This window comes from Mastigoproctus giganteus, chromosome 9, assembly GCF_048544385.1.
Source record: "Mastigoproctus giganteus isolate SK-2022 chromosome 9, ASM4854438v1, whole genome shotgun sequence".
Taxonomy (NCBI): Eukaryota; Metazoa; Arthropoda; class Arachnida; order Uropygi; family Thelyphonidae; genus Mastigoproctus; species Mastigoproctus giganteus.
The window spans coordinates 34,797,658-34,816,098 of record NC_143583.1 but is presented as its reverse complement, the minus strand read 5'-3'; the positions used below and the strand labels follow the sequence as shown (position 1 = coordinate 34,816,098).

Below are 18,441 nucleotides of genomic sequence, written 5' to 3'. Positions count from 1 at the left end.
AATAGAATTTTGACAGCACTGACTGCCAAGCTCTAAATTTGTTTTATTTTAGGAAGTAAGTAAGAAAAGATTGATTGATTTCATTGGCACACCGAGGAAATTCTGATTTAGAGCAGGCTTTTTTTTTTTTTTTTTTTTTTTTTGATTATATAAAAGACAATTTGCACACAGAACAAGTGAAAAATTGCAGGCAGAAATTTATAGTAACAGTCTTTATAGTGACTCAGGAATTGTTTACTCAACTGCAGGACTGTGAAAGAAAATTAAATTGAACTGTTTCACCAAAAACCTTGAAGTGTATTGCAGTTAAATTTTAAAAAGTCCAGTTTCTGTGTTTCATGTGTCAATAAATGTTGATATTCAAAACTAGAGTTCTTAATACATGCATAATATAGGATTCGTTTGTTTTTATAGGAGATTGCTGGAAGCCTCATATGTTTTCTCTGTACTTCATGCCACCTTTCCTATTAACAAGTTTAGCTCTTCTCTATTATAACTGGTGAGTTTTTTAATTTGTCTTAGGATTTATAAGTTAAAAAAGCAAGAAACATACATTTTAAAATTTTTAAATTAATTTGATAATATTATTAATACATGTGCATTAATTTAATCTGATTAATTTAAAAATATTCTTTTGGGAAATCTTCTTCCTTTGTTTTAAAACATTCTATAATTGTAATTATTTTGGACAGTCCAAAAATTTCTATATTGGTTCAATAACAAAGGATAGATTACTTTAGTTACTATTTGGTTTTGCCACTTCTGAAGCAGTCTCCTTCAGAGTTTAGTACACAGAGTTCAACATCTCTGCCACTGATATAATGCTTGTTTACTTGAGTTCAGTACATCTGAATTAACCGCCAACTCTTAAACTACCTTGAAACCTTCCGTCTGATCAGCGATCGCCAGTATGGATTCCGTCAGTGTCGATCCACTGGTGATATTCTGGCTTATGTTACCCATTTGTGGACTAATTCAGTGAAAAGGTTCGGTGAAACACAAGTAGTTGCTCTTGACATCTCAAAGGCTGTATAAATCGTAAATCTGCCCTGCCATGGAATATTGTTCCCACATCTGGGGTGGTGCCCCCAAAACCTCTCTCAGGCTTCTTGATTCCATTCAGAAGGGGGCAGTTAGGTTAATTAATGATTCATCTCTAACAGAGTCTCTCCACTCGCTTTCTCATAGACGTACTGTTTCTGCTGCATGCCTCTTCTACAGATACTTCCATGGGCACTGTTCTTCTGAACTGGCTTCTATAATTCCCGCTCTCTCTTTCAAAACAGTCCAAACACGTGCTGCCACCAGCCAACATCCATTTACTGTCCAACTTCAAACCCACAGAACCAACTTTTCATCTTCCTCATTTATTCATTCAACTGCCATTTTCTGGAACAACTTTCCTTCATACATATTTCCTGAAAATTACAATCTACAGAAGTTCAAGTCCAATGTCAACAAATATCTTCTTTCATCTTCTCAACCTCCAACCCAAGCACGGTATTAAGTACTATAAGTTCTAATACTTCTCGTGTTTGGGGTTCACATAAAAAAAAAAAAAATCTGTGATTCTGTGTAGATCTTGTAAACATTAAATCAACATCCTTTGAGCTGCAATTTCATCTTAAAGAAGAAGTAATCATACGGGTCTAGTGTCAGAGGAATATGGAAGGTGGGGAACCATAGCTGTGTTATTCTTATTCAAAAACTGCTGCAGAGATAACTATGTGTGCTTGCACATTGTCATGGTACAGCAACCAGTCCCACTTTACTGGAAATTTTCTCATCTCTCAAACACTGTAGGATCCCTATTGATTGAAAGCTTCTCCTGCAAGAGTGAATCCTTGATGAACAGTTTCCTCACTGCTAAAAAAATACAGCCAGTATACTCTTTGTGTTGGACTTGATGTGTCTCACTTTTTTGCACATGGAGAGGATGGACTCTTTCACTGTGATGACTGGCTGCTTTGTTCGTGAATTATAGCCATAAATCCAACTTTGATTTCCCATTATAATCTCAGATCAGAAGCACTTGTCCTTTCTCCAGTAATCAGCAGCTCTTGGAACACAAACAAATGAGTTTCTTTTTACTCATAGCTGAAAGATGATACATAACTTAATGGTGATCCACTGTAGTTACAAATCTAGCATTAAAATGCACTGTCATATTCTCTATGATAAGCCTGATGTCCTGTCCATATCGTTAATGGTACATTTTCATTCTTTGTGGATGATTTGATGTACTTCCCAGTCTGGCTGTATGATGGACAACCTTAATGCTCTTCATACAGTGTTTGACCATTTTTGGAATTGAAAAAAAAAAAAAAAAAAAAATATATATATATATATATATATATACACATTCAGATCTCAGATGTCTGTATTCCAACCATGGTGTTATCACTAAAAGTTGTTTACAGCATTTCATTAGTTTCTAGAGCTGTTTTGCTGATTTAAAGCAAAACTTGATGTAAACTCTTTGGTCCTTCATATCAGCTATTTCACTAATCGCAGAATCCACTGCAAACACACACACACACGCACACGCACGCATGCTATGAATAAAGGGGTGGTTGAGGGGGAGAAGACAGAGAGTGGTAATCAATGGACACTGCTCATCATGGACTAATGTTATTAGTGGAGTCCCTCAGGATTCAGTATTGGGTCCATTATTGTTTTCTGTATTTATAAATGATATTGATGATGGTATATCAAGCTTAATGTCCAAGTTTGCAGACGATATGAAGGTTGGCAGGGTTGTCAAGGACACTACGGACACTATGCTACTGCAACAGCCTTTCCAGATCCTGTTGCAGTAGCATAGTGTGAAGGGCACTACTGACACTATGCTACTGCAACAGGATCTGGAAAGGCTGAGCAGATGGGCTTCGAGGTGGCAAATGAAGTTTAACATTGACAAATGTAAAGTACTACATATAGGAAACAGCAACCCCAGAGCAACGTATCAACTCTGTGGTACTACACTGACAGTGGTAGAGAATGAAAGGGACCTGGGGGTGATTGTGCAGGCAGATATGAAGTTTTCTGAGCAGTGCCAGATGGGCTGCAAGAGTAGCTCATGGTGTATTGTCGATGATATATAGGAATTTTTCTAGCAGGGATAAGGAGGTGATTATTCCCTTGTATAAGACAATGGTCAGGCCACACCTAGAGTACTGTATACAGGCCTGGAGGCCTCATTTCAAGAAGGATGTAGAGCTGCTGGAACGAGTACAGAGAAGGGCAACAAGATTAGTGAATGGAACAAAGGGGCGCTCTTACAAAGAAAGGCTTAAGTTTTGCAAATTACAGTGTCTGGAGACTAGGCACCAGCGAGGTGATCTGATAGAGGTGTATAAATCCTTGAATGGTTTGAGCATGCTCAATGCTGATGGAATTCTTCCTCTTGCTCAGAATAATCACCTGAGAGGGCATAAATTCAAATTGAGGAAAGACAGATGCAGGATAGACGTGAGGAAATTTGCCTTTATCCAGCGGGTGGTTGGTTGGTGGTACAGACTTCCATCCCTTGTCGTGGAGGTTGATAGCCTGAATAAGTTTAAGGCTCAGCTGGACAGGTATTTCGAACGAACAGAGGGGTGAAGTGGAAGTGGTTATTTTTTATTTATTTATTATTTTTTTTTTTTTTTTGGCTGATGCTGCATAAGCTTGCTTTCTTGCATCAAATGCCTTTACTAATGCTAATTGTACGGCGCCTCCGTAGTCAGGTGGGAAGGAGCAGCAGTGCATAGCACACGCTTCTTGATTAGACCGGGGTTGAGGCCCGTCACCACCAAATATGGAGGATGCGGAAAGGTCAGGGAATGACCACCACATATTCCCGGAGCAATATGGCCTTAGTTGCTAATGCTCCTAAAAACCAAACAACAACAACAACACACACACACACACACACACACACACACACACACACACACACACACACACACACACACACACACACACACACACACACACTCACACGCTAAATGATAGTTATAGAACGATTCAATAGGTTGTAATGGCAAAATTCACCAGATTAAATCATAATGAAACAATCTGTATGACTAATGGCGGCAATAAGCAGAAGCAAAATCAATTCTTGCATTGCTTCTATTGCGACATGAGCAGTTTGGAAACCAAGAAGTGGGGAATTATAAAGCCTGCTGGGGATCATCATGGGCCAAGCAAATATATGGACTGTGTTAGGAACTAAGAGAACAAACAAACACACATATACTTCCTTATACAGGGTGTCTCAAAATATTGGTAAATGTTTAGGGGAGGTAGGTAACATCTAAAGGAATGTAAATCGCATAGGAACGCATAGAGGCACAAGAAGCAGAAATGACACAAGACAGTAATTAGTGGCAAACATTTATTTGACATAATATTAACAATGGAGTACGAGATGGATGCATTTCATGATGTTACAACAGATGCTCAAAGATTCCACCATGAGACGCGATGCATGCGCGACACTGACGCAGCATGGATTGGCGGACACAGTCGAACACACCTGGAGTTTCTTTGACAGTAGCAGCAGCGCAGACGAGTCTCGCCCCGCGATCCATTTGTGTCTCCACAGGTGATTCATACACGATAGATTTGAGGGCCCCCCCCACAGAAAGAAATCAAGGTGTGATAAATCAGGTGAGCATGGGGGCCAGGCAACGGGTCCATCGACGCCCAAAACGCCTGTTCAAATGGTCACGAATACACCTTCCATAATGGGCAGGCACCCCGTCATATTGAAACCAAATGTTGCATCTCACATTTGCTAGAACATTGTCGAGTAACCCTGGTAGAACTTATTTAAGAAAGATCTGATATTTAATGGAGTTCATGCGGGATGGTAACAGGTATGGGCCGACTAAGCAGTAGTAGTAGTAGTGGCATGTGATGCAAGAAAGCATGTGTATGAGCTTATGCAGTATCAGCCAAAAAAAAAAAAAAATCACACCATTCCTTCCAAATGCCTGTCCAGTTCCTCATTAAATTTATTCAACCTATCAACTTCCACAACGACAGATGGAAGTGTGTTCCAGCATTTAACCACCAGCTGGCTAAAGGCAAATTTCCGCACATCTATTCTACATCTGTCTTTACTTAATTTGAATTTATGCCCCCTTAGGTTCGTAATCTGAACAAGTGGAAGAATCCCATCAGAATTCAGCGTGCTCAACCCATTCAAGGCCTTATATACCTCAATCAGATCACCGCACAGGTGCCTAGTCTCCAGCCACTACAATTTGCAGAACTTAAGCCTCTCTTGGTAAGAGGATCCCTTCATTCCCCTCACCAATCTTGTTGCCCTTCTCTGTACACACTCAAGTAAATCTACATCCTTCCTAAAATGAGACCTCCAGACCTGTACGCAGTACTCAAGGTGTGGCCTGACCATTGCCTTATACAGAGGGATAATCACCTCCTTTTCCCTGCTAGCAAAATTCCTATATATCATTGACAAAACCCCATGACCTGCCCTGGCAACCTGTCTGCATTGCTCAGAAAACTTCATATCTGCCTGCATAATTACTCCCAGGTCTTTTTCATTTTCTACCACCTTAAGTGTAGTACCACACAGTCGGTACGTTTCTCTGGGGTTACTTCTACCCATATGCAGTACTTTGCATTTGTCAAGGTTAAACTTCAGTTGCCACTTCTTAGTCCATCTGCCCAAATTATCTAGATCCTGTTGCAGTAGTACACTGCCATTACTGTCATTAACAACCCTGCCAACCTTTGTATCATCTGCAAACTTCGACATTAAGCCTGATATATACCTTCATCAATATCATTGATAAATATACAAAACAACAGTGGACCCAACACCGAACCCTGTGGGACTCCACTAATAACATTAGTCCACAAAAAGCAGCACCCATTGATTACCACCCTCTGTCTTCTTGCACTTAACCATCCTTTTATCCATTGTAGCAACTTACCCTTAATACCATTCTGCTCCAATTTGTACAATAGTTTTTCATGCGCAACAGTGTCAAAAGCTTTCCTGAAATCCAAATAGATGATATCAAAATTTTTTTTGCATCCAGTTCCTTTGTAACCACATCATAATATCCTATCAAATTTGTCAGACAAGACTTTCCCTTAACAAACCCATGCTGTGTCTGAATTATTGCTGCAGTCTTGTCTAGATGACCCTGCAATGCATCTTTAACCAGCGACTCCATTATTTTACCCGGAACAGAAGTTAACCTAACTGGTCTGTAATTACTCGTGTCACCTTTCGATTTCCTCCTCTGTGAATTGGGGATACATTTGCACATCTCCAGTCCGTGGGAACCTCCCCTGAGTCCAAGGATGCTCTCATAATTATCGCCAAGGGTTTGCTTAGTTGCTTTGCCGCCTCCTTTAATATAACTGGATAGATCCCATCCACCCCAGGTGCTTTTCTTATGTTTAACTTCAACAATTTCTCCTCCACTTTGCTCTCAGTTATTACAAAATCATTAAGTATCCTGCTACAATTTGATAACCTTCTGCCATTTCCAAATCTTAATAACTCCTCGTGTGTGAATGTAGGTGCAAAATACTCATTCAGTTTGTTTGCTATCTGAGCAGGATCATCAACAGTCGATCCATCGATATCAAGTGGACCAATCAGATTCATCCCCTTCCTTTTAGAGTTTATATAAGTAAAGAAATCCTTGCTGTTTTTCTTAGCATATTTTGCCAAGGATTTCTCGTAATCCTTGGCAAGGATTTCTCGTAATCTGCCTTCGCCTGCCTAACCTCCTTTGTGACCTGATTACAGACTAGCTTATATCTGCCATAGGCTTCTGAGTCGCTTGATAATTTATATGCATCCCATGCATTTTTCTTCTCTGTTACGAGTCTCATTAGTTCATTTGATAACCATTTAGTCCTAAACCTTGAACAATATTTCTTAATAGGTATGAAACGTTTAGTAGCTTCCACGATTAATTCCTTGAATGCTTCCCACTTAGAATTTACTGTCGGTAACATCATCACTGACCATACCTGCCCACACATTTATTGCGAAGCAATGTTGTGCCGTATGGGGCGCACACCGTGTGGGTTGTTGTGAGCGCACACATGAGCATTGTGCTGATTGAATAAGCCTTCCCGAATGAAATAAGCCTCATCCGTGAACAAAACATAGGCTGAAAATTGAAGTTTTGAACACTTTCTTGGAGAAACCACTGCGCAAAAGCCACATGTGCAGGATGATCTTGGGGGAGCAGTAACTGAACCCTTTTAAAGGTGTATAAGGAATCGTCGTGCCAGACATGCTGTACACTGCAACGAGACACTCCTAAGGCAGAGGCAGTGGCACGTGTGCTGGTAGTAGGATTATTCTGGATGGCATTCAACATACTTTCTTCCATTGCGGAAGTTTGCGTCGAGCGTGGTCTGCCCGCACTACTCCTGTTACCTCTAAATGACCCATAATCGCACAAATTTTCATGCACACGTGCAAACAAATGGTGGTTCGATACATGTCTGTCTGGGAAGCATTCTCCATAAATTTGTTGAGCAGCTCGTTCATTGCCCTCTGCTAATCCATAAGCTAGGTGCATGTCTGACAGCTCACAGTGCATTTATCGATGCATGCTCTTCGTGCAGTGACTACTGTTTTAATGAGTAAACCAGAAATTTTCCCTCTAGCAAACTGATGAACAGCGCCGTGTACCGACTTACGGTGACATTTCCGGTTATGAGTTCCTATGCGATTCACATTCCTTTAGATGTTACCTACCTCCCCTAAATGGTTGTACCAATATTTTTGAGACACCCCATATACTTGCTTATATACTGATGTTAGGAGAAGTAAAAAATGTAATGAATCTGAAGTATTGGTTAAGTCATCAAATGTAGACAGGGATATCAGAAACATGGTGCCACTCTGATATGAGGAATTCAGAATATGAATATGGTGAGATGTGAACAGAAAAAACAGACAGGGCAGGAATGGTGGGGGGGGTTAAGAAGCACATAGATTCTAAGATAGTACACCCTCAGTTGTCATGGGTGTATACTGCCTTAATGTTATCAGGCTGGTGCGACATAAGTATGGGGGGTGGAAAACAGAGCAGAGCATTTTATAGGTCAAAGGCTGTGATGAATATAATGAACAGTTATACAGACAAATTGAGTGGGTCAGTAAATCAGAATATCTTATGTGGGGATTTCACTTTTCTAGATATTAACTGGAACTTGTTGGTTAGTCACTCACACAGTATTAAGACTTCTGTAAATTTATTGGATGACTGTTTTCTACACACCATGTTAAAGAGGCAACAAGAGAAAGAAATATTCTTGATCTTATTATCAGCAGGGAAACTTCATTCATTAAGCACCTTTAGGTGAGGAAAGGTGGCAATGGTCCATTATGATCACTGCCACCTAGCGGCAGTTATCATAATATATTGATGTCGAAAAGTTTTTAAATGTTAACTGCTGCTACATTTATGATTATCATAAACTTCATTTACAATGTATATAATGTAGTAACGAGAAAAAAAGCCTTGATATATATTCATACATGACTGCATTATTAATTTCTAAAAGTTTAAGTTCAAAAGTCAGCCTGTATAACCAGTTAGATTAAATAATAATTTTTAAAAAAATGCTATTATCACTACAACTATATTTTTGGATAAAAAAAATATAAGATATAAAAAATGAATGAAAAATATTCATATGTGGACCTGTTATAAGCTTTTAAAATTGGGTTGTGTCATATACCCATATTGATAAAGCAATTATGACTTAGCACCAAAAGGGTCAAAATAAGTGAAATTTAGAAATGGAGTAGATAGGCACACAGCAAAATAGCAAGCACTAGGCCACTTCCAAATGAGAAAAGTTTTTATACCCTAAGAAACACACATTTCACATCACCTTTGCTTGGGGGGAATGTATAATAAAAAAAATCTGTAAATATGCTATATCTAATTATTCTAAAATAATATAAAGCAGAAATACCTTAAACTAATTTTCCATATTTTCAGGTATCCTGCCAGACTCTTTGTTGGAGACACTTATTGTTATTTTGCAGGGATGACATTTGCAGTTGTCGGTATTTTAGGGCATTTCAGTAAAACCATGATTCTATTTTTTATTCCTCAAGTAATGAACTTTCTTTTCTCAATTCCTCAGTTATTTCACTTTGTACCATGCCCACGGCACAGGCTGCCTAGGTAAGTGTTTTTTTTTTATTAATCTTAATCTTATGAAAAAAGCTCATCTGTTAATTTATTCATTTTCTTGTATACTTATAGTGGAAGGGAGGATAACTTGATTGATTAATATGTCCATTTGTATACAAAAATGGATCATGTCTGCAACGTTGCTTTTTCATATATCATTAGTGCAGCTCTTATAGTTTACTTGTGTGTGTGTGTGTGTGTGTGTGTGTGTGTGTGTGTGTGTGTGTGTGTGTGTGTGTGTGTGTGTGTGTGTGTGTGTGTGTGTGTGTGTAGCACATGCTTATTTCAGTCTTAAGTTGTTAAGATTTATATGTTATCAAAAATAACTAGTAGATGATTTTTGTAACATCAACGGATGTAGAAATAGTCCCTAATTTTCCAGAATGTGCAGTTAGATTACTCACTCTCCCAAAAGGAGAAGCTTCTACTCCACTTCAGTTCATTCACCTACAGGCAGCATGCTGTGTGGCTTCAGAGATAAGAATTGTTGTCGTTTGTTTGTTATTTGGTTTTTAGGAGCATTAGCAACTAAAGCCATATTGTTCCGGGGATATGCGGTGGTTATTCCCCGACCTTTCCGCATCCTCCGTATTTGGTGGTCACGGGCTTGAACCCCAGTCTAATCAAGAAGCTTGTGCTATGCACTGCTGCTCCTGCCCACCTGACTACGAAGGTGCCTAGATAAGAACTCTGTAACCACTTCTTGACATATCAGGGGGATAGGAAATGATGAAAATTATATAACTTTCTCAGCTTCATGCTCTACTACAGCAGCAATGTAGTTTGTATCACTGATTCTAACTACTCATTCCTGAAACTTTGGTATTGTTGTTAGATGATATTATCATGAAGTTTAACACTGCAGGTCTGGATACATTCCTTGTTATTATACAAAATAACTGGCAGAATTAAGACTTAAGAACTTTTTTCCCCAGAATTTTAAGGTCTGTGCATTTTCCAGCACAGACTTTCATTAAATATGCCTATAACTGGGTTTGACTTTATATTTTGAGTTATTGTTATTTGGTTTTTTTTTTAGGAGCATTAGCAACTAAGGCCATATTGCTCCGGGGATATGCGGTGGTTATCCCTGACCTTTCCGCATCCTCCGTATTTGGTGGTGACGGGTTCGAACCTCGGTCTAATCAAGAAGCGTGTGCTACGCACTGCTTCTCCTTCCCACCTGGCTACGGAGGCGCCATATTTTGAGTGGTTTACTATCAGATATACAGTTCATAATGAATTTCTGTATAGGCAAATCATTGCAAGGTACAGTAACTTTTTTATAAGTATGAAAGAGATATGGATGATATCATAAGATGGATCCCATGCATTGATTGTATTAACTTTTCTCTTAGTCTGAATACATTAATTTCAAATTTCAGTAAAATTTCTTGTTTTAAGAATATATAAAGTTGTCTAACTGAATGCATTTTTAATCAGTAGTTAAATGTGTGAGGAATTGTCATGCTATACTGTACAATAACTGTAGGATTTGCCCAGAATTTAACTACTAGAAAAAAAAATCCATCTGTGATAAACTACATTTATGAAATTTCACATCTTTACAGTTCCAGATCTTGTCATGTGAAAAATAATAATCTATTAATCAGTGGCTCTCTCTCACACAGACTCACTCAGCTTCCTATTTCAAGACTGGGTTTCTGCTGAAATTATTATTTTGAACTGGCATCCAAACTTGCACCAGTTTCTTCAGGATCAATTAGAAGAAGTGCAACAGCTAGCTGACATTCATTCATGATTGAACTGCAGATTCATAAAATCAACTTTTCTTCTTTGTCATGCATTAATATTCTTTGAAACAACTTTCCTTTCTATGTATTCCCTGAAAATTGTAACCTCCAAAAATTCTGCTCCAGAATCAGCAGGTTTCTTTTCTCTTTGCCAACACTCAGAGTTTATAAAAGTGAAAGAGAGTATTATAAAAAGTGAAATTTTTGTTAAATAAGCAAAAGAAATATAGCATATTGTCACCAGCAAAGCTGGATTTGTAGTCAGTGGAAGAAGATTATTAATAAATTAAAAAAGTAGATGATGCTTCTTTGTGCAGGGTCTTCTTCATTAGCCAAGAAGTTTTTGAAGTTGAAAAGCTATCCACCATCATATAATGAGCACCAGAGAGGAACCAGTCACAGATTAGAGAAAAGCAAGATAAACCATAGAAATAAAAGATTATTTATCGGGCCTAGTCAGAAGGATATTTAATGGAAACCAACCAGTTTAATTTAAAGGCTGTAATAGAATTAACAGTCATAACAAGACTGAAGATTATTAGAGAAATATAAAATTGATGTGTAACTGATAATAATGAAGCTATACGAATAATGATTTCCTTTTGAATCCTGCTGTATACAAAGTTTTTCAGATCACTGTGCACTTTAGAAATTATTAAATTTGAATATGTTCTGTGGTCAGTTTCCTTTTTAAAGTAACACAACAGTAATTTCAAATATCCATGAAATTTTTAACTTTAAACTTTACATCAGGATTGAATATTGTATTCAATCCTGGCGTAAAGTTTAAAAGATTTTATTCTGAGTAACTAGTTCTGAAATTTCAGTAAAAGTCAGAAACAATTTGGCAATCACTGAGTGAAATTGCCTTTGGTTGTTTCTTCTTCTTCGGGTTCTGTGTTCAATTTGAATGTTGGAGACCATCATTTTCCACCCAACTTTGTCTCTTGCTCTGTGAAATAGTTCTTGTGTCATAACCGTCCCCCCCCCCCGTCCATTCTTTGATATTATCAAGCCACGTTTTTCTTAGTCTTCCTTTTGCCTTTAATTTTCCCTTGCAGGATTAGTCTCTGCAGGTCATATTGTGGGCCTCTTATAATATGCCCGAAGTAGGCAGTCTTTCCAGTAGTGTCCTTTTGGTCCTTTCCCTCTTAAGGACCTGCTCATTGGTGACCTGATCTGTCCCTGGAATTTCGAGCATTCTTTTGATCATCCACATCTCAAAGGCTTCCAGTTTCCTGATTTTTGCCTTCTGCATGACCCAGGTCTCACATCCATATAGGAGAGTGCTCCATGTGTAGCATTTGGCCATTCAATATCTTTTTGGAAAATCTAGTTTTGTGTTACAGAGGAAGTTCTTAAGATTCTTAAATACCTCTTTGGCCGTACCAATTCTTCTAATTTCTGTGCCTTGGTCATTATTATTTGTAAGGAACTTCCCTAGATATTTAAAGCCACTCACTTGTTCGATGGAGGAGTTACTGTAGCATATTTGGATTCCAGGCAAGGTGGCTTATGGCTATAGTTTTGGTCTTTTTGGCATTAATTGTTAAACCTATCTGTTTACTGGCTGTTACCACTTTGTTGAGGAGTATTTATAGCTTTTCCTCTGATGTTGCAATGAGGGCGGTATCATCTGCATATCACAGGTTACTGATAACTGAATCATTCACAGTAATACCTTCTTTAGAATCTTGTATTAGATCTACAATGGCAGACAAAAAAACTGCATCACTTGTGAATTTTGCAAATAATGCATTTTGTACTGCATTGTGGGTTGCAGAAATGCTCAAAATGCATTTATTGGATGGGATATATATCTCTGTGAATGAAATCCAATAAAAAGACTCCACCTGATATACCTAATTGCCATAAATATCTTCCCAAAGGATAAAATATGTAATTAATGAAAATATGAGAAATCATGCAAATGGCAACCATGACAACTAAACATACATTTTATTGCATTTACATGTACAAACTGAAATGACAAGTTAACGTAATAGTATTATGTACTGTAAATCGGCAAAATAATTTTTCAATATTTTGTTGTTCATCCTAGGGCTGCAATTACAGCTGCAATTGCAATGATCTGGCATAGAGTTATTCAACTTCTGGATATATGGGTGCCCCGATTTCGTGGTACCACACCCTTACAATGCACTCCTGCAGCTGAATCTTACTTGTTAGCTTTTTCTGAGCAATTTTAGATGATATTATTACCAGCAATTTTCAATAGGGTTCAAATCTGCACTGTTGCCAGGCCATTCCAACACTGTAATGCCAGCATTTCTGGTATGACTGCACCTTAAGGGAGAAAAACAAGGGAAAACATTGGTGTAAGTATGTTTTAAGCCTTGTGAGACAAGAAGGCAAACTCATCATTAAATCTGAAAGCATAAAACTTACCAATTTTGCTGTGTGGCATTGTGCTGAGTCCTGTTGAAAAATGCAGTTTTGGATGTCTGTGCGGTGATCCCTAATAACGGGTTTCAGGCACTCCTCCAAGATAGCAGTGTAGGTTTCTGCACTCATGTTCCATCAGTAAACTTAATTCGGCCCATCCCTTTGCTTGTTATGCATCTTCAGACCATCTGACCAGCGGGGAACTTTACAGTCGGTGTTATGCAGTCAGGATGGTAAGCCTCCGATTTTCGACTTCTGACATATTGCTTCCCATCTGAGCCATGCAGGTTGAATTTTGATTCGTCAGAAAAGATTATGGTGTCCCATTGCTCTTTTGTCCATGAAACATGCGTTTTATCCCAAGAAAGTCGCTCCTTCCTCATTTGTTCCTCATCTTCTGCAATAATACAGTTCATCAACAAAGGCTTCTTCTTGGGCCGATAGGCATGCAGACCACATTCCAAAAGCCGTCTTTGGATAGTTCGTGCATTTGTTTCAACACCAGAGGCCATCTCAAAGTCCAGCTTTAGATTAAGAGCACTAGCATGGTGATTATGAAGGCATAGTCACTCTCTTACAGCCTGATCCAGGTCTTCTCTTCACATCACTGGTTTCACACTTTAATTTCAGCACCTGGGATACTATTGACTGGTGGCAACCTATTTTATCAGTGATAGCATGCATAGAAAGCCCTTCCTGGGGCAGCGCAACAGCTATGCTTTTTTTCCTTGGTGTCAACTGAACATATGGAGCCATGCTTACACCTCTGCAAAACAGGATACTAATGAGTGTGTATACTCTTTCAATGCCATATTTATAGAAACAGCTGATGCAATACCTTGCAATTACTGTCTGATGCAATTGAAGGATCATCTGACATACTACCTTTGCTTTGCAACAAACAAAATGACTGTAATCAAACAATATCTTATACGTTTCACGACAAATATTACTTTTTTTTCAGGCGATGCAGTTTTTTTGTCTGCCACTATAATGATTTCAGCATAGAGATTGTAAAGCACAGGAGACAACAAGCATCCTTGCCTCACTTCTTTCTGGATTTGTTTATGATACTTAATTAGAATTGTTTCAAGACTAACTGAAATATTAAATGGATTTTCAAAAATTACAGTAAATTTCATACTTTACAATAACTCATAAGTTTCATTGGTTTCTAAGCCATTGACAATTTCCTCAAAAAAAACAACTCATGCTTTATTTTTAATTTTCAAAATTAACAATAAACATATTTTGTCACTGGAAATTTCAGGTTATGCCATTACACTGAAAATTTGTTATGCATTGCAGTCATAAAATGTTTCATAACTCCTCTCCATGATAAAATCCATGCCTGGAAATCAAGACAAGTGTTATGTCTGCCAACGTTAAACACATGGAGGTTTTTTGATGACTGTGCAAAGAGACTACATAATGGGAGCAAGTGGTGCATCGCTCAGTCAGCTCTAGCAATAATGCAATTCAGGCATAGGACACTGTCATCAGTCCTATTTCAAATTAGAAATGAAATCTTTATTAACTTATCACCATTTTACAAACCAACTAGACATAAGTTTCATTAAGTTTCATTATTAGCTGAAGAAAATGGGCAACTCATGTAGCTGTATGTAGGAAGCATTAAGAGTCAGTTGCTTTGGTAAATTTGGTATCATTGTTTTCCTTTTCATTTTTTTCATTGTTATTTTTGTTTTATATTAAAATGTTTTAGCAACATATCAATACTTGACAAACAGCTTATTCCCAAGGATACCCTGGGCCCTCTGCAGTATGCAGTTCATAACTGAAATATTCTGCAGGTGACATTTCATTAACTGTGTTATTGCAGAAGGAAATAGATACCCACCTTAGTGACGCTCCTTTTCATTTCATATCGAGGCAGTGTTAGGTGGGTTGGAAAACTGCTAGCTTGGGGGGGATACCTAGACTAAAAGGTTAACAGTGGCTGCAGGCAGAAGCAAATGATTCTTACACTACTTCTATTAGAATGAGCAGCAGCCTGGAAAGCAAGGTAATAGAGATTTCCAGGACTGCTGGGAGTCATAGTGGAACAAGTAAATACATGGGCTGTGTTAGGGTAACTAAGAGTAGAAACAGGTGCATGTATACTTGCATGTACGCCAATGCTAGGAGTATAGTTAATAAATTTGATGAGCTTGAAGTGCTAGTCAAGACATCAAAGGCAGATATTGTTGGGATATCAGAGACATGGTATCACACAGATATAAGCAGTGCAGAATTGGAATTTGAGGAGTACAATGTGTACAGGAAGGATAGGTAGGACAGGAAGGGAGGAGGGGTTATGCTGTTAGTTAAGAAACACACAAAATCTAAGGAAGTGCATCCAATTGATTTTGGTGGACAATGCAGTGTTGGTTCTGTTTGGTATGAAATAAGCACTGGGAAAGTAAAAATGAGAGTAGGTGTGTGTTATAGGCCTAATGAATCTGATGAGTATAATGAGCAATTGTGCAGAGAAATAGTGGGCCAGTAAATCAGAATATCTTATAATGGGGGATTTTAACTTTCCAGTATTGACTGGAACTTGTGGGTTGGTCACTCACACACTAGCAAGACTTTTGTGGATTTATTGGACGACTGTTTTCTACAGCAACATGTTTGAGAGGCCTCCAGAGGGAGTAATACTCTTTATCTGATTATCAGCAGTGATTCTACCCACATCAGACCATGTAGACAAGTTCAAGTACAGAGCATTGTATGCTGTGTATTCAGACTTGTCACAAACTGACTCCCATATGTAACTGTAATGTTTAGTATAGTTGTAACATTCTCTTCCCTTGTGTAATAATATATGCCCATTAATAATAATAATGTGTAATGCAATTCCGCTAGCCTAGTCATAAAGTGTAGGATGAATTCAAAAGATTCTTTAAAACTAATTCAAAATAACTAACTATTTGCATAACATGAACTTCTTTCTGTCTTCATGCATAACATGATCTTCTGTCACCTCAGCCTTTAACCCATTCATGATAACAAAAAAGAAACCCAAAACAAATTCCATAGACTGAAAATGTTATATTGTATTCCTCTACCACCCTTCTGTCAGTCTAAATCGTGTCTTCACCTTTCATTCATCTTGTGGATTGACCTGTTTTCCACTGCATATGATTGTTGCAAGTAGTGTAAAATGAATTAGTTATTCCTATATTTTTCTGTCATTTTTTCAGCACTTTTATTTCTCTATGACTGTTTTCTAACATGTAGTCTACAGGACTTGACAATAAAACAGCTTTTTTAGCAGTATGCAACAATCTCATTAATAAGATTGGAGATACAAGTATACCTATAACAACCTAACATATTACATGTTAGGTATGAATACATATCATTGTTTTTAAAAAATAGTTAATATATTTGCATGTATAGTTTAATATTTTTTGTGGTCCCTGCCTCCACTTGAAATATAATCTTTATCTGAAATCTTTATCTGAAAAAAGCATGGGAAACACTGCTCTACAGTAGGCCACCTACCCTTTTTGCCACCCACAAATGTGATCTGACCTTATCAAAGTGTTGAATCAGGGCAGTTATATGCAGTATACATCTGCCTATTTACTTAATGTTACCAATACTGAACAGCATTCAGTAAATAAGCAGAACAAATGCTGCCCACATTGGACACATTTGTTTTTATACTGTTATCCTACCACATTATTCGCAGCACTGGAATATTTTTTTTATTTCAGCGGTAGACGAGTGTGTACATGTCAACACACACACTTTTTTCATTATAAACTTCTCTTGTGTTATGCATGTTTTGGAGAAGTATCATTATTACATAATCTTTTCTTTGATTTGTAGGTATATTGAAGAGACAGATAAAGTGCAGCTGAGTACTTTTACTTTTAAACCTTCCACCCTTCATCCACTTGGAAGGCTTGTGATTAAAGTGTATCATATGTTAGGACTTATTCAGTATAAAGAAAATATTGGAGAAGATGGAAAAGAGGTAGAATGTAGCAATTTCACTTTAATCAATTTAGTGTTAAAACTAATTGGGCCACTTCATGAGTGCACTTTAACTACATACCTGCTGGTTATACAGGTAAGCAAATGTTCTAGTAAGTGAAGAAAACCATAATAGTTTTGTTAAGAAGTCAGCTCAAACTTATGTTAAAATATAGCATTGAATAAGATCAATGTAAATATTAATAAATGAATACAAACACATACCTTTCAATATTTTTGCTTTTCCTGGAATATTTTCTGAAATATTGTGCTTTTTTTGTTGTATTAAAAGTTTTCTTTCTTTTCCCTTTCAAGTTTGTGATATGCTTTCCAAATGCATGTACTTATCATGATTTTTCAAATGCAGATCTGCTAAATTTATGCCATACGGTGAACTGAACGATTTTGTTTTCATCTGTCAAATAGCAGCACCATCTACCAGTTTTCTGTGATTTGTGCTCTTTTAGAGATTACTGGAAGTTTGATGCTGTCTAACTAGAGACCCATCCCAATGGACTGCTATTCTTGGACCAAGACAACCCAATTAGAGAAAGCAATTGTGATTTAAATCCCTGAGATGTATGCACCTCAGTCAACAAGTCATCTTTTAGTGGCATGTTGCACAGGTATATGTACAGCTTTGAAGTTAAGGAAATGAGCATTTCTTTCTACATTACAACAAAAAAACTTTTATTTTATTTTCTAAGAAACATATATACAAAAGATATATTTTGTTATTGACTCTCTACCACTTCAGTGGCTTGTTGCTGCCTCTGTGTTCACTTACAAGTTAACTCATATTGAACATATCAGCATAATAAAAGTCACTACAAAACTAATGAGGATGAAAAAACAGCTCAATTCCTCAATTTGTTCAGTCTGAGATAGTATGTAAGTGAATGCAGAAGCAACAAAAAGACACTGAAGAAGTAGTCGAGAATCATATCATGAAACATATGTTTTATATATATATTTCTTACAAAATAAATTTTTTTTCTGATGCAAGAGAGAGAGGTGCACATTTTCCTAACTTTAAAAGTGAAGTTCCCCATTGTGCTCGTCAGAGAACCAGTATATACAGTGCTAAATATGTTACT

The 18,441-nt window shown here is 37.5% G+C and overlaps 1 protein-coding gene across 1 annotated transcript in view; it reads left to right on the top strand.

The window, feature by feature from the left end:
• Window positions 1–18,441, top strand: part of Alg7 (Alg7 dolichyl-phosphate N-acetylglucosaminephosphotransferase) — a 59,839-nt gene that overhangs the window by 28,865 nt on the left and 12,533 nt on the right. Inside the window, exons 5-7 of the mRNA XM_090380619.1 lie at window positions 415–499; window positions 9,000–9,188; window positions 17,198–17,441. Coding sequence (XP_090236745.1) covers window positions 415–499; window positions 9,000–9,188; window positions 17,198–17,441 — 518 coding nt within the window. The remainder of the gene's footprint in view (window positions 1–414; window positions 500–8,999; window positions 9,189–17,197; window positions 17,442–18,441) is intronic.